The sequence below is a fragment of the Cornus florida genome, unplaced genomic scaffold (assembly GCF_030987335.1).
Source record: "Cornus florida cultivar Cherokee Brave unplaced genomic scaffold, ASM3098733v1 CherokeeBrave_3.0.0_Hap2_Chr10, whole genome shotgun sequence".
NCBI classification, from domain to species: domain Eukaryota; kingdom Viridiplantae; phylum Streptophyta; class Magnoliopsida; order Cornales; family Cornaceae; genus Cornus; species Cornus florida.
In genome coordinates, this window is record NW_026775580.1 from 106,359,077 (window position 1) to 106,372,358 (window position 13,282).

The following is a 13,282-nucleotide window of genomic DNA, read 5'->3' on the forward strand; positions in this document are numbered from 1 at the left end:
ATATTAATTATATTGTAATTTATTGATGATACTAGTGTAATTTAAAACTTGTATAATTTAAGATAATATTTAATTTAAAATTTTTATATAGTTCACTTGTCTTCCCTTATTTCTTCCGTCCATTTTTTTTACGAATGAAAATTTGTAAAGGAATAAGGATGGGTCATCCTTCTTATTCTCATTTCTCATCTCTACTGAGCAAAACAAAGAAAATTCATTTATTCTTTTTCTTTCTATTTTTTCTTTACATCTCTTCTTTCCTTCCCATTAAACATAACATTAGAATCGGAGAAAATTTAGTTAAGATTTATAAACTTTTTCTTTTCTTTTTTTTTCTTTTTTTATTTAAAAAAAAAAAAATTCAACGGGCGATCATATGATTCTGAATCTAAAACTCATTTGCTATAGAATCGAAGATATTTGTTCTGTTCCTTCACGGGTTGGTGTTGGTGTTGCCTCAATTTAAAAATTAAAGCAAGTAGCAAAATTCCATTCTACTTAAAAACTACGTAAAATGAAATTAGAAAAGGATGAAAATGACAATTAAATAAATTGCTTTTTAAATAAAGATGAAAATGACAATTAAATAAATTAGGGCAGCAATTAATGCTCCTGACTCCGTGTTTACATTTTCGGATCACAATCGATACTTGGTATTTATTACACGAGAGTGATTGAAATTCTATATATATATATATTCTGATAATGGTGTAAGCTATTCCAGCCAAATACCTGTTTTGTATTACTACATTACTGTTTATTTATTTAATTATTTTTTAAAATACAAGTTTGGCAAGTATTATTGTATTAGTTCACCAATTTTGATGCGTGGTAGGTCCATTTTTCTCATGCTAAAACAATGAAAAATTTAATCTGATTGCTCATTTAATCATTGACATGTGTTTTTATTTATTTTATTGAGATTGAATTTTTATTATATTCAATTATTGAGTTTATGTATAAAAACACTTATCACAACCTTACCCAAAAAAAAAATAATAATAATAAAAGAAAAAGAAAAAGAAAAAGAAAAAGAAAAAGAAGCACATATTACCATAATAGTTTCTGACAGGATATTGAATAATCTAATTATTTTTAATAAGTAAGCTATTATTCTACATATATATATTTTACCAAGATATTTTTGTATTGAACAGGGGAAACAAGTAGGAAAGTCTAGAATACGCCTAAAAATGAAATAAACAAATAAGAATAAGATAGAAACAAGTTGGAATTAACAAAGAAACAATAAATCATCCAAACAACCATGATATTTAATTCATATTTTTTTACTACCGATTAGGAAAGAAAGTAGAGTATGAAATATTAAAAATAATCTTACCAACCAAACAAGTACTGTATTAAAACACAGGACTTCTCGTTTCTATATTTTTTAAAAATAATTTACAAATTTAGTCAACGGATTGTATTAAAAATTCAAAATAATCTAAAAATATTAAATCCTTATTGAAAAAACTGGAATATTTTCCTATATGGAAAATATTTTTTAATATTAAATTGATCTTACTGTAAAAAAAAAAAATGCATATTAAATTCATCGTATTAAAAAATAATAATAAAAAATTGTATGAGAGTTTTTTTTTTTTTCTTGGCGGCATCGCTGACTCTTCCCCCGCGAAGTCTTCCCCCGCGAAGTCTTCCCCCTCTCCTATTTCTCTCTCTAGAAAGACTGAGTCCCATTCCATATTATTAACAGCCATAGCAGTCTCCACGAAACTTCTCAATGGCAGTTGCCTTTACTTGACGAAGAGCTATTCAACACTCCTTTCATCATTTCAACACCACGTAACAGAGACACCTTTCACTTTCCTCAATTTCTTTCATGTAATTTTCCATTTTTACTTCTTCCATTATTTCCATTTTCTCGCAATGCTCTGTTTGGTTGCTGAGAAAAGGTAGAAAAGGAAAAGAAAGCATATCAGAGAAAGCAAGGCCTCTCCCTCGGATGAACCTTGCACAACTGCTCAAGCATAGTTGAGGTGAGATTATTTCAAAATAGCCCCAGGCATGTGTTTTAGTTCCTTCTAATATATATATATATATATATTTCTCTCTTCGTGTCTGTTTTCTCTTGAACCAAACAGAATGTGGAATTTCGTTTTGTGTTGTTACCTTTTCTCAATTTTAATTTGGATTTATGCATAAAATTTCAGATGTAATCTTTAGTTCGTTAAAGTAAAGTTTGAAGTTTGAAAATGATCTTAGTTTCCGCTCACTTTTTCTTGACCTGCTGTAGAGATGATCACTTATTTGTTTATATCATCCTCCACACACTCTCTCTCATACAAACACGCACACAAAAGTTAGAAGAATCTTGGAATTTTTCTTGCAAAAGAGTAAGGGTGAAATTTATTAGTCGGTAATTATGTCATGACCAAGTGTTTTGATTTTCAAAGTGGTTAATTATGAAGATCTAATAATGAAACACTAAATACAAAGACCATGCCACTAAAAGGTAGTGCTAATTTATGTGTTGCTAGTAAGTGTCAATGAAGAGCATTTGTTTTGTTCGTGCCACGAGTTGAAACCATTCCGCTATACATATATTTATATGTTTCTATTTGCATATGATTATATATTTGTGTGTTAGATAGATTCATTTATATGTATATATATATATATATATATATATTCAACTGGACAAAAGCCTTTTTCCTAACACATGTTGTATTTATGTATTTTATTATTAGACTGTGTATGATCTTTTTTCTTATAACTTTTGCTGCCAATTTGATTAGATGTAATATATATTCTCTGCTGCATCTCTGCAATGAATTTTTTTTTTTCATAGTTCTGTTGCCAATTTGATTATACACACACGCTGCTGCATCTCTGCATTTGATGGTGCCAAGAAAACCTTCCCAATTTGAAGTTGGTGTTTTGCAGGGTGTTGAATATTGCACTTTATCACTGCAAGTAAAGTATAATTAATCCCAGCGGCGGGCTAAGGTTGATTATTAGTTTTGGGTGCTGTACAACAAATAGACTGAAGATATGAATTTCAGGCGAGATAAGTTTGTGAGGTTAGTTTTTCTGTGTCTGCATTTCTACACCCATGACATTTTTTAAATTTCGTTTCCATCACTGAATTTCATTTATGCATCTTTGTGTTATGAATTAATTGTTTAATTAGAAGTTGTTTTGGTCAGGGAAGGGTGAACACATCAGTAAATAGTCACCATTAGATACAGTGGTATTCAGTGGTTGCTAATGTCGTGGTACACCTTAGATGAGCACAGGCACTGGAATAGTTGTACTAGGACTTTATTGGATCGATTTAAGTTACAATTCCCTGCCAGAACAAGCCAGCTCTGGTGAAAAGTTTTTTGATGCAAGTTATAGGACCATGAGGGATGAAGTAGAAGCTTAAAAGATGAAAATCTTAACATAAAATGTGGCCTGAAAATCAATGGAATTGTGGAAATGAATTTGTGTATTCTATCCCTATGATTTGTTGAAGTACTTTGATGATGGTGGCAGTGATGAATTTTAGCATTTTGAGTATATCTAAGTAACTATTATTCCATCTGCAAAAAAGTATGATGATTGTCCATTTTATGCAGATTGACAAACATTCGGTAGTCACATCTTCATCATTTATGTTATTTAAATCTCCATTTCCACCAATGCATTGATTATATATTTCTCCTTGGCCAAATTGTAATGGTTTTTGATGACTATGATACTTCTACAAATTTATCATAATCAACGTTCTAGAACTGTTTTCTGAGACTGCCTCATGTTAGTGCAAACAAACAGAACCAATCATATAAGATCTCCATACTGCATTCTTCTTCGTGTTGTGAACGTAAACTAGACCGTGTATAAAATTGATGAAATTTATTGATTGCTAACACTGTCTAGTGACTTTTTTTTTCTTCTTCTTCTTCTAGTTGGGACTCACACACCTCCCCCCTCCAAGAAATTGTTTGCACTTAAGAGTAGTCGAACCTTGGCCCTGATGCTTCCTAAGGCACCAAGGCCAAGTGACTTATCCACTTGAGCTAACCCCCTGGGGTTAAAATCACGTTTTAAAAGTTGTGTGTCGGTTTGTGGTTGCCGCATTCTTGTTTGTTGCTATTTATTCTATATTTCCATTTCTGATTGATTTTTCGCATTTGCATTTACTTACCAAAGTAAGTCACTTGGCCTTCTCGAGGCACCAAGGCCAAGTCCACTTGAGCCAACCTCTTGGAATTAAAATCATGTTTTAAAAGTTGTATCATATGTTACTATTTATTATATATTCCCATTTCTGATTGATTTTTCACATATGCATTTACTTACTAAATACCTTTTTTGTTTTTTGCTTTTTGATATATTGATAAGTTTTTATTTTATTTTATTTTATTTTTTTATTCAGGTTTGAGAATTTTAGTTCTGAGCAGCAGTTTTCCACTGAAGATGGATTATATCGGAGAAAAGTTGGATCAATTATAAGCTCAGTAAGGGGGGTTATTCAGAGAGGATTTGAGAAGGGTTCTGAAGCAATTAAAAGCTTGAAATCCTCATTAAGCTTTCATCCGTCAAGTGATCAGCCAACAAAAGAATTGGGTCATAGGAAGAGTATTCTTAACCCGCAGGGTTCATTTCTTCAGACGTGGAATAAAATATTTGTATTCGCTTGTGTGCTTGCAGTGTCCTTGGATCCGTTGTTCTTCTACATCCCTGTGATTCGTGGAAAAGATAAGTGTCTCGATTTGGACAAGAAACTGCAGATCACTGCTTGCGTTCTTCGCTCATTCACTGACATCTTTTATATACTCCATATTCTCTTTCAATTCCGAACTGGGTTCATTGACCCTTCTTCTCGAGTATTTGGAAGGGGTGAATTAAATAAAGATCCTTATGCCATAGCAAAAAAATACATTTCCTCCTACTTCATTATTGACGTTTTATCAGTTCTGCCACTCCCACAGGTTTGCTCCTTTTCTTAGTCAATCTGACTTGTCAATGGCGCAGGATCTTTATGCATTATTGACAACTATGGTCTAGGTCCTACCTTTTTTTTTTTTTTTTTAATTTTTATTATTATTATTTTTTTACAGGAATGCAAACTAAAGGAACAAAACCTCTTTCCAATACGACATAATCTTAAATCTTATTTATTTGTTATGATTAAATTTTTTATTTTTTTAAAGATTCTAGGTACTTGAGCTCTAAAACAAGATTCAGGTAGCCACCCCTACAAAGTCGGGACAAGGTTTTGATGACTTGAGTTGAATTAAGCTCTACAACATTTTTTTTTTTTTTTTGATAAGTAATTAAGCTCTACAACAATTGAGCTTGATTAATGTATCATATGGTAATAAATGCAGAATATATATATTTTTTAATTTGTTTTTCAAGTTATAAAAAGTTCCATTTTTTGAATATATAAATTGTTGTTTACTTGAGTTCTAAAACAAGATTCAGATAGCAGACCCCTATATGGTTGGAACAACTTTGTTGAGTTGTGTTGAATTGATCTCTCACTCTCTTCTTCTTTTTTCTGAATGTGTTGAATTGATCTCTATAACTATTAATTTTGGTTAGTGTATCATACTGTAATGGTGCAAAAGTTGTGTTACCTGTTTCTCACAAGTTTCATTGTCAATTGAATACAAAATTATGGTTTACATGAACTGATGTCTGTTGCATCTCATAGTGCTCTGTTTGATCTATTCAGGTTGTAGTTTTAGTTATTGTCCCCACCATAGAAGGCCCAGTTTCACTGTGGACAAAGGATCTGTTGAAAATCGTTATTCTCTCTCAATATGTTCCAAGATTTTTTCGGATCTATCCACTATATAAAGAAGTGACAAGAACCTCTGGCTTATTTACAGAAACGGCATGGGCTGGGGCTGCTTTCAACCTTTTTCTCTATATGCTAGCTAGTCATGTAAGTTTCATTGATCTTTTATTTAAGATTTACCTTTTTTTTTTTTTTTTTTTTTTTTTTTCCTTTTTTTTGGGTAAAAGGGTAAGTTATATAATTCAACAGGTCTATTGATAAAAAGATGAATTCTACAAAAAAATTATTTATCAAAGTGGATGCTGCCCAATATATACATTATATGTGTGTGTGCGCGTGTTCAATTGTGCTTCCAAATTGTAGAATCATCATTAGGGGTGGCAAAATGGGTAACAACCCATCAACCCGTCAATATCCGCCTGATTTTTAATGGTTTTGAATGAACCATATTTAAAATGGGTCAAAATTGAGTTGGGTAAATTTTAATCACTTAATTTGAGAGTCATGATAGGTTGAATATGGATACCCATATTTCACCCATCACATAATAAACACATAACACATATCTATTCTATATTGCACTCAACTCATTTCTCTCTCTCTAAAATTTTCTCACTCACGGTCCTCTCCTTTATAAATTTCTCCCTCATCAATTCCTTCTCTTTAAGTTTCGCTCTCTAGAAATTTTTTCTCTTTCCTTCACTTCTCTCTCTCTAAAACGAGTCGGTAAATATTGCTGAGTTTGAGATTATTTTTTTATTTGTTATTAAATAAAATTTTAAAACCTTCCGAAAAAATAAAAAACATAATTAAAAAAATTTAAAATTAAAAAAGAATTTTTTTTAAAAAAAATTTAACAATAAAAATAATTAAAAAATAAAAAATTTTAAAAAATAATTAATTAATTTTTTTAAAATTTAAAAATTAAAATTTTTAATAATTAGTTAAAAAATAATAATTAATGGGTCTACAGGTCATAACGAGTTGACCTTATACATTTTGGACCCTCCCATTTTTAACCCATTCTGAACGGGTTGAATATGAGTCTTGACTCATATTTAACCCGTTCATTTTCAACCCAGCCCTGGCCCAACCCACCCATTTGCCACCCCTAATCACCATCCAATCTTACCTTTGGGTAATATGTTTTTAGAAATTTTAAGTCTTTTTGAGTTAAATCTCAATCAGGAAATTACTTGCCCCAAAGTTTAAGCTATTATGGAATGGTCAAAATGAAGCTTTCAAGGTGTCCCTTAAGTGCAAACCCCTCTTGCATGTGAAGGTCCTGATAGAAGTACAAAAGTAAACAAAAAAAAAAAAAAACTGTAATTATTCTCCACATTCAAGTTTTTCATCTTTGGTAAACAAAAACCAGTCCAGATGTTTATGTATTGGTGGTGAGCTAGATTATGACTACAGCGCTTCTTTACAAACAATTAATTCCTTTTTCTTGCTGTCTTAAATCAAAATTTTGTTCTTGAAGTACTGTATTTTTGCATATCATTCTATACTATTAGCTGGTCAATCTGAGTTAATTTGGACTGTTCTGTAAAAACTTTCCACTTTAATGTGAAAAACATATTGATGGACTTCCCTGGTATTATTTTAATTGGAAATGATTGAAATAGCCTGACAGTTAATGGAAGTGGATGCAATTTTTGAACTAGAGGAGACAGTTTTTGGAAATGGTCCTAAAAAATATCCACAAATTTTGTTTTTGTCGCTGTAACAGTTGAAATCAGGCTTAAATGGGAAATATATTCATTTTCCTTCCTCGTGGAAAGTTACGCCCTTTCGACAAGTTACCAAACTTCTTATGTTTGGTACATGATCGATTCTGTGAGAATCCTGATATGCTAATCTAATTATTATTATTATTTTCAATATATATATATATATATATATATATATTTATTTATTTATTTTAAAAAACAGCATTTGAATTACCAGGCTGTATAAATTTTGGAATAAAAAAAGGTTCCTTATTAAGTTAACCATGCATTAAGAAAATTTTCATGTATAGTGTGTATTGCTTTGATAATTAATAGTCTGATATACCAGGTAGTTGGGGCCTTCTGGTACTTACTCACAATAGAAAGACAAGATAGGTGCTGGCGCATTGCTTGTGATAAGAATAACGTATCATCATATAGTGAGTATCTGTACTGTGGAGTAGGGGATAAAAAAGGCGGTTCGTTTCTAAACGATTCTTGCCCTCTTCTCGAACAAAATGAATTAAATTCAACTGACTTTGACTTTGGAATATTCCTCGACGCTCTTCAGTCCCGCGTGGTGGAAACAAAAGATTTTCCACAGAAATTATTTTACTGCTTTTGGTGGGGACTCCGTGGTCTAAGGTTCGTGCATATTAACCTTCTAATTGTTGATCTATTCTAAATCAACTTTTATATGTTATCTTGATTTCTTGCAGATGCCATTTCTCGGTAATACTATTATTCATAGATATATAATTAATTCCCTCCCAATTTCCCGTGTGTTTATGATGTTCGTAAGGTAGAAACTTATGAACTTTTGCATCTTTATTGTTTTTTTTTTCTTTTTCTAGTTGATACTCTACACTTGTCTCATTTGAAAGGCAAGAGGCTGATACTGCTAGGCCTGGCCGTTGATTTTTGCATCATTATTGCCAATTCCTTTACCCAAACCATGTGTTTACTTTGGTGTCAAGAACTTCTTCTTCTTAGTTCATCTGTCCTAACCCCATATAGCAGATAGGACTATTATGGCAGGGTCTAGAATGCTTTCTGCAAATAGAAAGAATAAAGTTGGATAATGCTTCAAAGTAGGAAACGTAGAAAAGAAAATATACCTAAAGACAAGATTGCCAAATGATTATTGAGTCCTATCACGTTGATTATCTTCCTTGGAAACTAATGCAATCGGCTTACGAAAGTAAATAAAATTAGTAAGAAGGGAAAAACAGTAAGCTAGATTAAGCTAACGAATAGCTTAAACACCTACAACTTGATCCCAAAAGAAAGGGAGAGGTAAAAAGTTGTAGTAGCCGACCGGATATATTGATAATACGTGAAAAACTGCTGAATACAACTTGGAACAACCCTTTTATAAGACAAAGGGATGCCCTATCAAAGATTTAATTTTAGCCCTTCATATAAATGTAATCTAAAGACTAGTATTCTGTCCAACAGAATAAAGAGCTAAAATAAAATGACTAAACAACCCTTAAATGGTCACATGACTCACTTATAAGGCATATGACTTATAAAATAAAATCAAAATTAAAACCAAAATGACAATATATCCTAAACATGAAATAAAGACAGATTTAAGACTAAGATAAATGACCGAAGACCCATAAACAATCATCACCCAATCTGATCACATCATCAGCTACCCCTATTAATTGAAAGTCAGTCTAGTCCTCTCCCACTTGCTCTGCATCAGAGACCGAGTGACTAAACCCTCTATGAACCAGCCTCAAGAAGTTGGGCTTCTATTAATTTGCCAATATAAAGATTTTTAATGGCATACATGCATACTCTCTTTAATTCTTTAATTTCCTTTTGTTAAGAATCGTATACACCAGTCCCACCATGTGACAACATTTTGGTACTGTTTTTATGCAATGCAAAGTTTATTTTGCTGGAAAAAAAAGAAAAGAAAAGAATTTTTCATAAAATGATTGTTTATTTCAAGGATCTTGTTACGCAGAGTGAAGATAAAGTATAGTATTTGGAAGTGATTTCTGGAAAAATATTACGCAAACTTGAAGGAGTGAGATTGTCAATGTATCTAAAGAAGGCACACAGTGCTTGCTTTCACAAGAAGTCTATTTGTTAGCAATGTCCAAGAAAATTGTATAGTAACTGGTCTTAAATATAAAATCCACACTGCATAATCAACTCTGGTGGCAATTTTTCCTTCAATCTGATTAATCTTTTTTAAAAAAGGGGTTAGCATAGGGCAAGAGGTTTCTGTTACTGCGAGGTCTAGGAGGGTCAGATATGTGCAACCTTGCCTCCGCATTTGGAGAGGTTGTTTTCCTTTTCGAATTTATGACTTCCAAGTCACAATGGAGCAACCTTATTGATGCGCCAAAGCCCACCCTCTAATCTGATCAGTATGATCCCTGATAATGCTTAAGTTTACTGGTTGGTGCGTATTTTTTAAATAATTCTTCTTCTATGATGACAATTATCTGAATTTAGTGTTGAAAGGTTCATACTTATACCAAGACTTCATGACTTTATGTTTAGAGCTAAACAATTTTTTGTTTTTTGTTCTTTCTACAGTTCTCTTGGACAAAACCTCAAAACAAGCACTTTTGTTGGGGAGATTCTCTTTGCCGTCTTCATTTCCATCCTTGGATTGGTTTTATTTTCGTTGCTCATTGGCAATATGCAGGTAAGCACTTCATTCTTATTTTATACATTTTCAATTCGATGTTGCATTCAAGCATAAAATATATCACATTAAGTAAGTGGTATACATTGTGAATGCGCCCATCATCCAGACAGTCCAACTCTGGATATCCTCATGGCTAAAAATAAAGAATTTTATAAATACATCTGATGACAGGCATTCCTTGGATGTTCTGGCAGTCATCCAAGAGTGATCCATATATGTCGAAGCCATATTAGGATGTTATATTTCAATTGATGTATCAATGGTTCATATTTTGAATGGTTTAGTGTGCCACCAAAATGCCATACAATCAAAATGGTCTGAGATTTTCTGTCTCTTCTACTCAATTCTGTTTATATTATGATTATTATCTGTGGTCTTTCCTTTTTTATATTGCTCACTGTTTTAACATAACTGGATTTGGTAAGCTGAAGTGCAAAACCTTGTTTCTTTTGCTGTCACAGAAATATCTGCAGTCTATAACTGTTAGAGTAGAAGAGATGAGGGTAAAAAGGCGAGACGCAGAGCAGTGGATGTCTCATCGAATGCTTCCTGATAAACTGAAGGAGCGGATCAGGCGGTATGAACAGTACAAATGGCAAGAAACTAGAGGTGCTGACGAAGAGACCGTGATCTGTAACCTTCCTAAGGACATTAGGAGGGACATAAAACGTCATCTTTGCTGGGATCTGCTCAAAAGAGTAAGTGCATTTCTAATTTTTCTCTGCTTTTTGTTGAATTTAAGTGTGTGCCAATGAATTTGTTTCTGCTTGCATTTGGAATTATTTTTGAAACCTTTAAATTTTCTGTAGGAGTTCAAGCTGTAAGGTTTTTTCTCAACATTTTTTCAGGTGCCCATGTTTGAAAAAATGGATCAACAATTGTTGGATGCAATGTGCGATCGTCTCAAGCCAGTTCTTTACACAGAGAAGAGCTTCATAGTTCGTGAAGGAGATCCAGGTGATGAGATGCTCTTTGTCATGCGAGGGACTCTTAAGACTTGGACCACCAATGGCGGAAGAACTGGTTTTCTAAACTCTGTTGATCTCAAGGCTGGTGACTTCTGTGGAGAAGAGCTTCTTACGTGGGCCGTGGATCCCAACTCTTCTTCAACTCTCCCCACCTCAACCAGAACAGTTGAAGCAGTGACAGATGTTGAAGGTTTTGCTCTAATGGCTGATGACCTAAAGTTTGTTGCCACTCAGTTCCGGCGGCTTCACAGCAAGCAGCTCCAACACACCTTTAAGTAAGTATTAGAACAAAGTATCTTGTTTCGTGCACACACGCACATATATATGGTTGGCAACATGAGTTACTGTCTGTCATGAAAGTGCTAGTTTTTTTCACTTTAGTGTTCTCTAAAGATGAAGTAGAACGCTTCTATGATTTTTTTGCCCTTTTGTGACTACTTGATTAAAAATAAATAAACTAAACAGAAAAAAGATTGGTAAAATGGGTTAGAACGATAATTGAAGTATGATCTTCATAATGTAACGATGCTATGATGTCTACTGTTAGTAACCTTATAATGGAGTACGTCATAATGTTTCTATTGTGCTCGTCATAATTTCAGGTTCCACTCTCAGCAATGGAGGACATGGGCAGCCTGTTTTATACAAGTAGCATGGCGCCGGCATTGCAGGAGAAAGATGGAGAAGTCTTTGCGCGAGGAAGAAGATAGGCTGCAGGATGCATTGGCAAGAGATGCTGGAACCTCACCAAGCCTTGGTGCCACCATTTATGCATCAAAGTTTGCTGCCAATGCACTACGAGCCCTACAGAACAAGCGTGCACGAAGTCCCAAATTACCGGGCAGGTTACCACCTTTACTGATTCAGAAACCAGCTGAGCCTGACTTTACTGCTGAAAATGATCAATAAGGGGTGTGGTCTTTCTTGTGATTCGTGGAGAGGTTTATGTAATATATATCAGTTGCAAGAGGTTTTAGGAGGATAAGTACTTCTTTTCCCTAGCAACTATTTAGGGAGAAACCTAAAACCAGTGAGGTATATACTAGTCTATTATGATCACATGTAATTTTGTTCATTATTTAAATGCACGAGATATCTGTGTATAAGATCATATGTAATTATTCAGGAAATAAAAAAGATCATATGTAATTTTGTTCCTGCCTCTATGTAATATAATGTTTTATTTATTTATTTTTTTTCTCTATGAGAAATCTTGTATCTTGTATACTGTGTGTCCTCTGAAACTTTAGAGTTCTCTTTTTCTATTTTAGGCCAAACCTCATTTTTTAATTTTCTTTATATATGTTAAATAAATGGAATTTGTCTGCAAAAAATGCTTCGCGCGGTGGGGAGAGGATGTTCTGACATAATGTCTGGATAAATCATATTTTGAGGTTTTAAAAATTTAGAACTCACTATTTCAACCCGTTAGCAAGGGAAAAAAATTAAATAAAATTACTTGTGAAGTTACAGAGGTGTGCAAAAAACTCGTTAACCCATAAAATCAAACCGGATCAAACTGGGTGATTTGGTCCAATTTTATAGTGGTCCGATCCGGTTAGAGTTCCAAAATAATGGAACCGTGAATTTTTAAGTCAGTCTTTGATTAAAGTCCTACAGGACCGAACCAGCCTTGATTAAAGTTCTAGTGGACCGAACCACCTGTTATAATATATAGGGCAAATTACACGGACACTCCTTTGACTTACACCCCAATTTACTTTTTGGCCTCAAATATATGCGAATTGACTTTTTTACCCTCAAAATTTTAATACAAATATCTTTATTCTTAAATAACATAAAAGGCCCCTGTATATATATATATTTGTACTGCTATTGCCGGTGACAACCACCACCACAACCACCAACACACCCATGCCGCCGCCACCACCACCACCAACACACCCATGCCATTGCCACCACAGTCGGAGACATCGTTGGTGACAATCACCACCACGACCACCAAATCTAAACCCCAAATTGAAAGCCAAGAATGCATAACAAGACATCGTCAGTGGGTTCTTTTGTAATGACCCTAAACTGATCCCATTTATAGAAAAAATTCGGCATAACCCCTGCTAAGAAGGGATCCTACAACAATCTGCTTTTGTGCAAAAATGCAATAACCTCTCTTGGGCCTTCAAAATTTATTAAACCTATCTCAACACAA

General features: G+C 33.4%; 1 protein-coding gene across 1 annotated transcript; it reads left to right on the forward strand.

The window, feature by feature from the left end:
• The first annotated feature begins 1,638 nt into the window (after positions 1 to 1,638).
• LOC132276769 (cyclic nucleotide-gated ion channel 1-like) lies at positions 1,639 to 12,303 on the forward strand. Its single transcript, XM_059778368.1, has 9 exons — positions 1,639 to 2,000; positions 2,908 to 3,044; positions 4,385 to 4,940; positions 5,690 to 5,902; positions 7,817 to 8,112; positions 10,030 to 10,141; positions 10,606 to 10,842; positions 10,993 to 11,387; positions 11,715 to 12,303. The coding sequence occupies exons 2-9, from the start codon at positions 3,016 to 3,018 to the stop codon at positions 12,019 to 12,021; spliced, it is 2,145 nt and encodes a 714-aa protein (XP_059634351.1). The 5' UTR covers positions 1,639 to 2,000; positions 2,908 to 3,015; the 3' UTR covers positions 12,022 to 12,303.
• Positions 12,304 to 13,282: the final 979 nt, after the last annotated feature.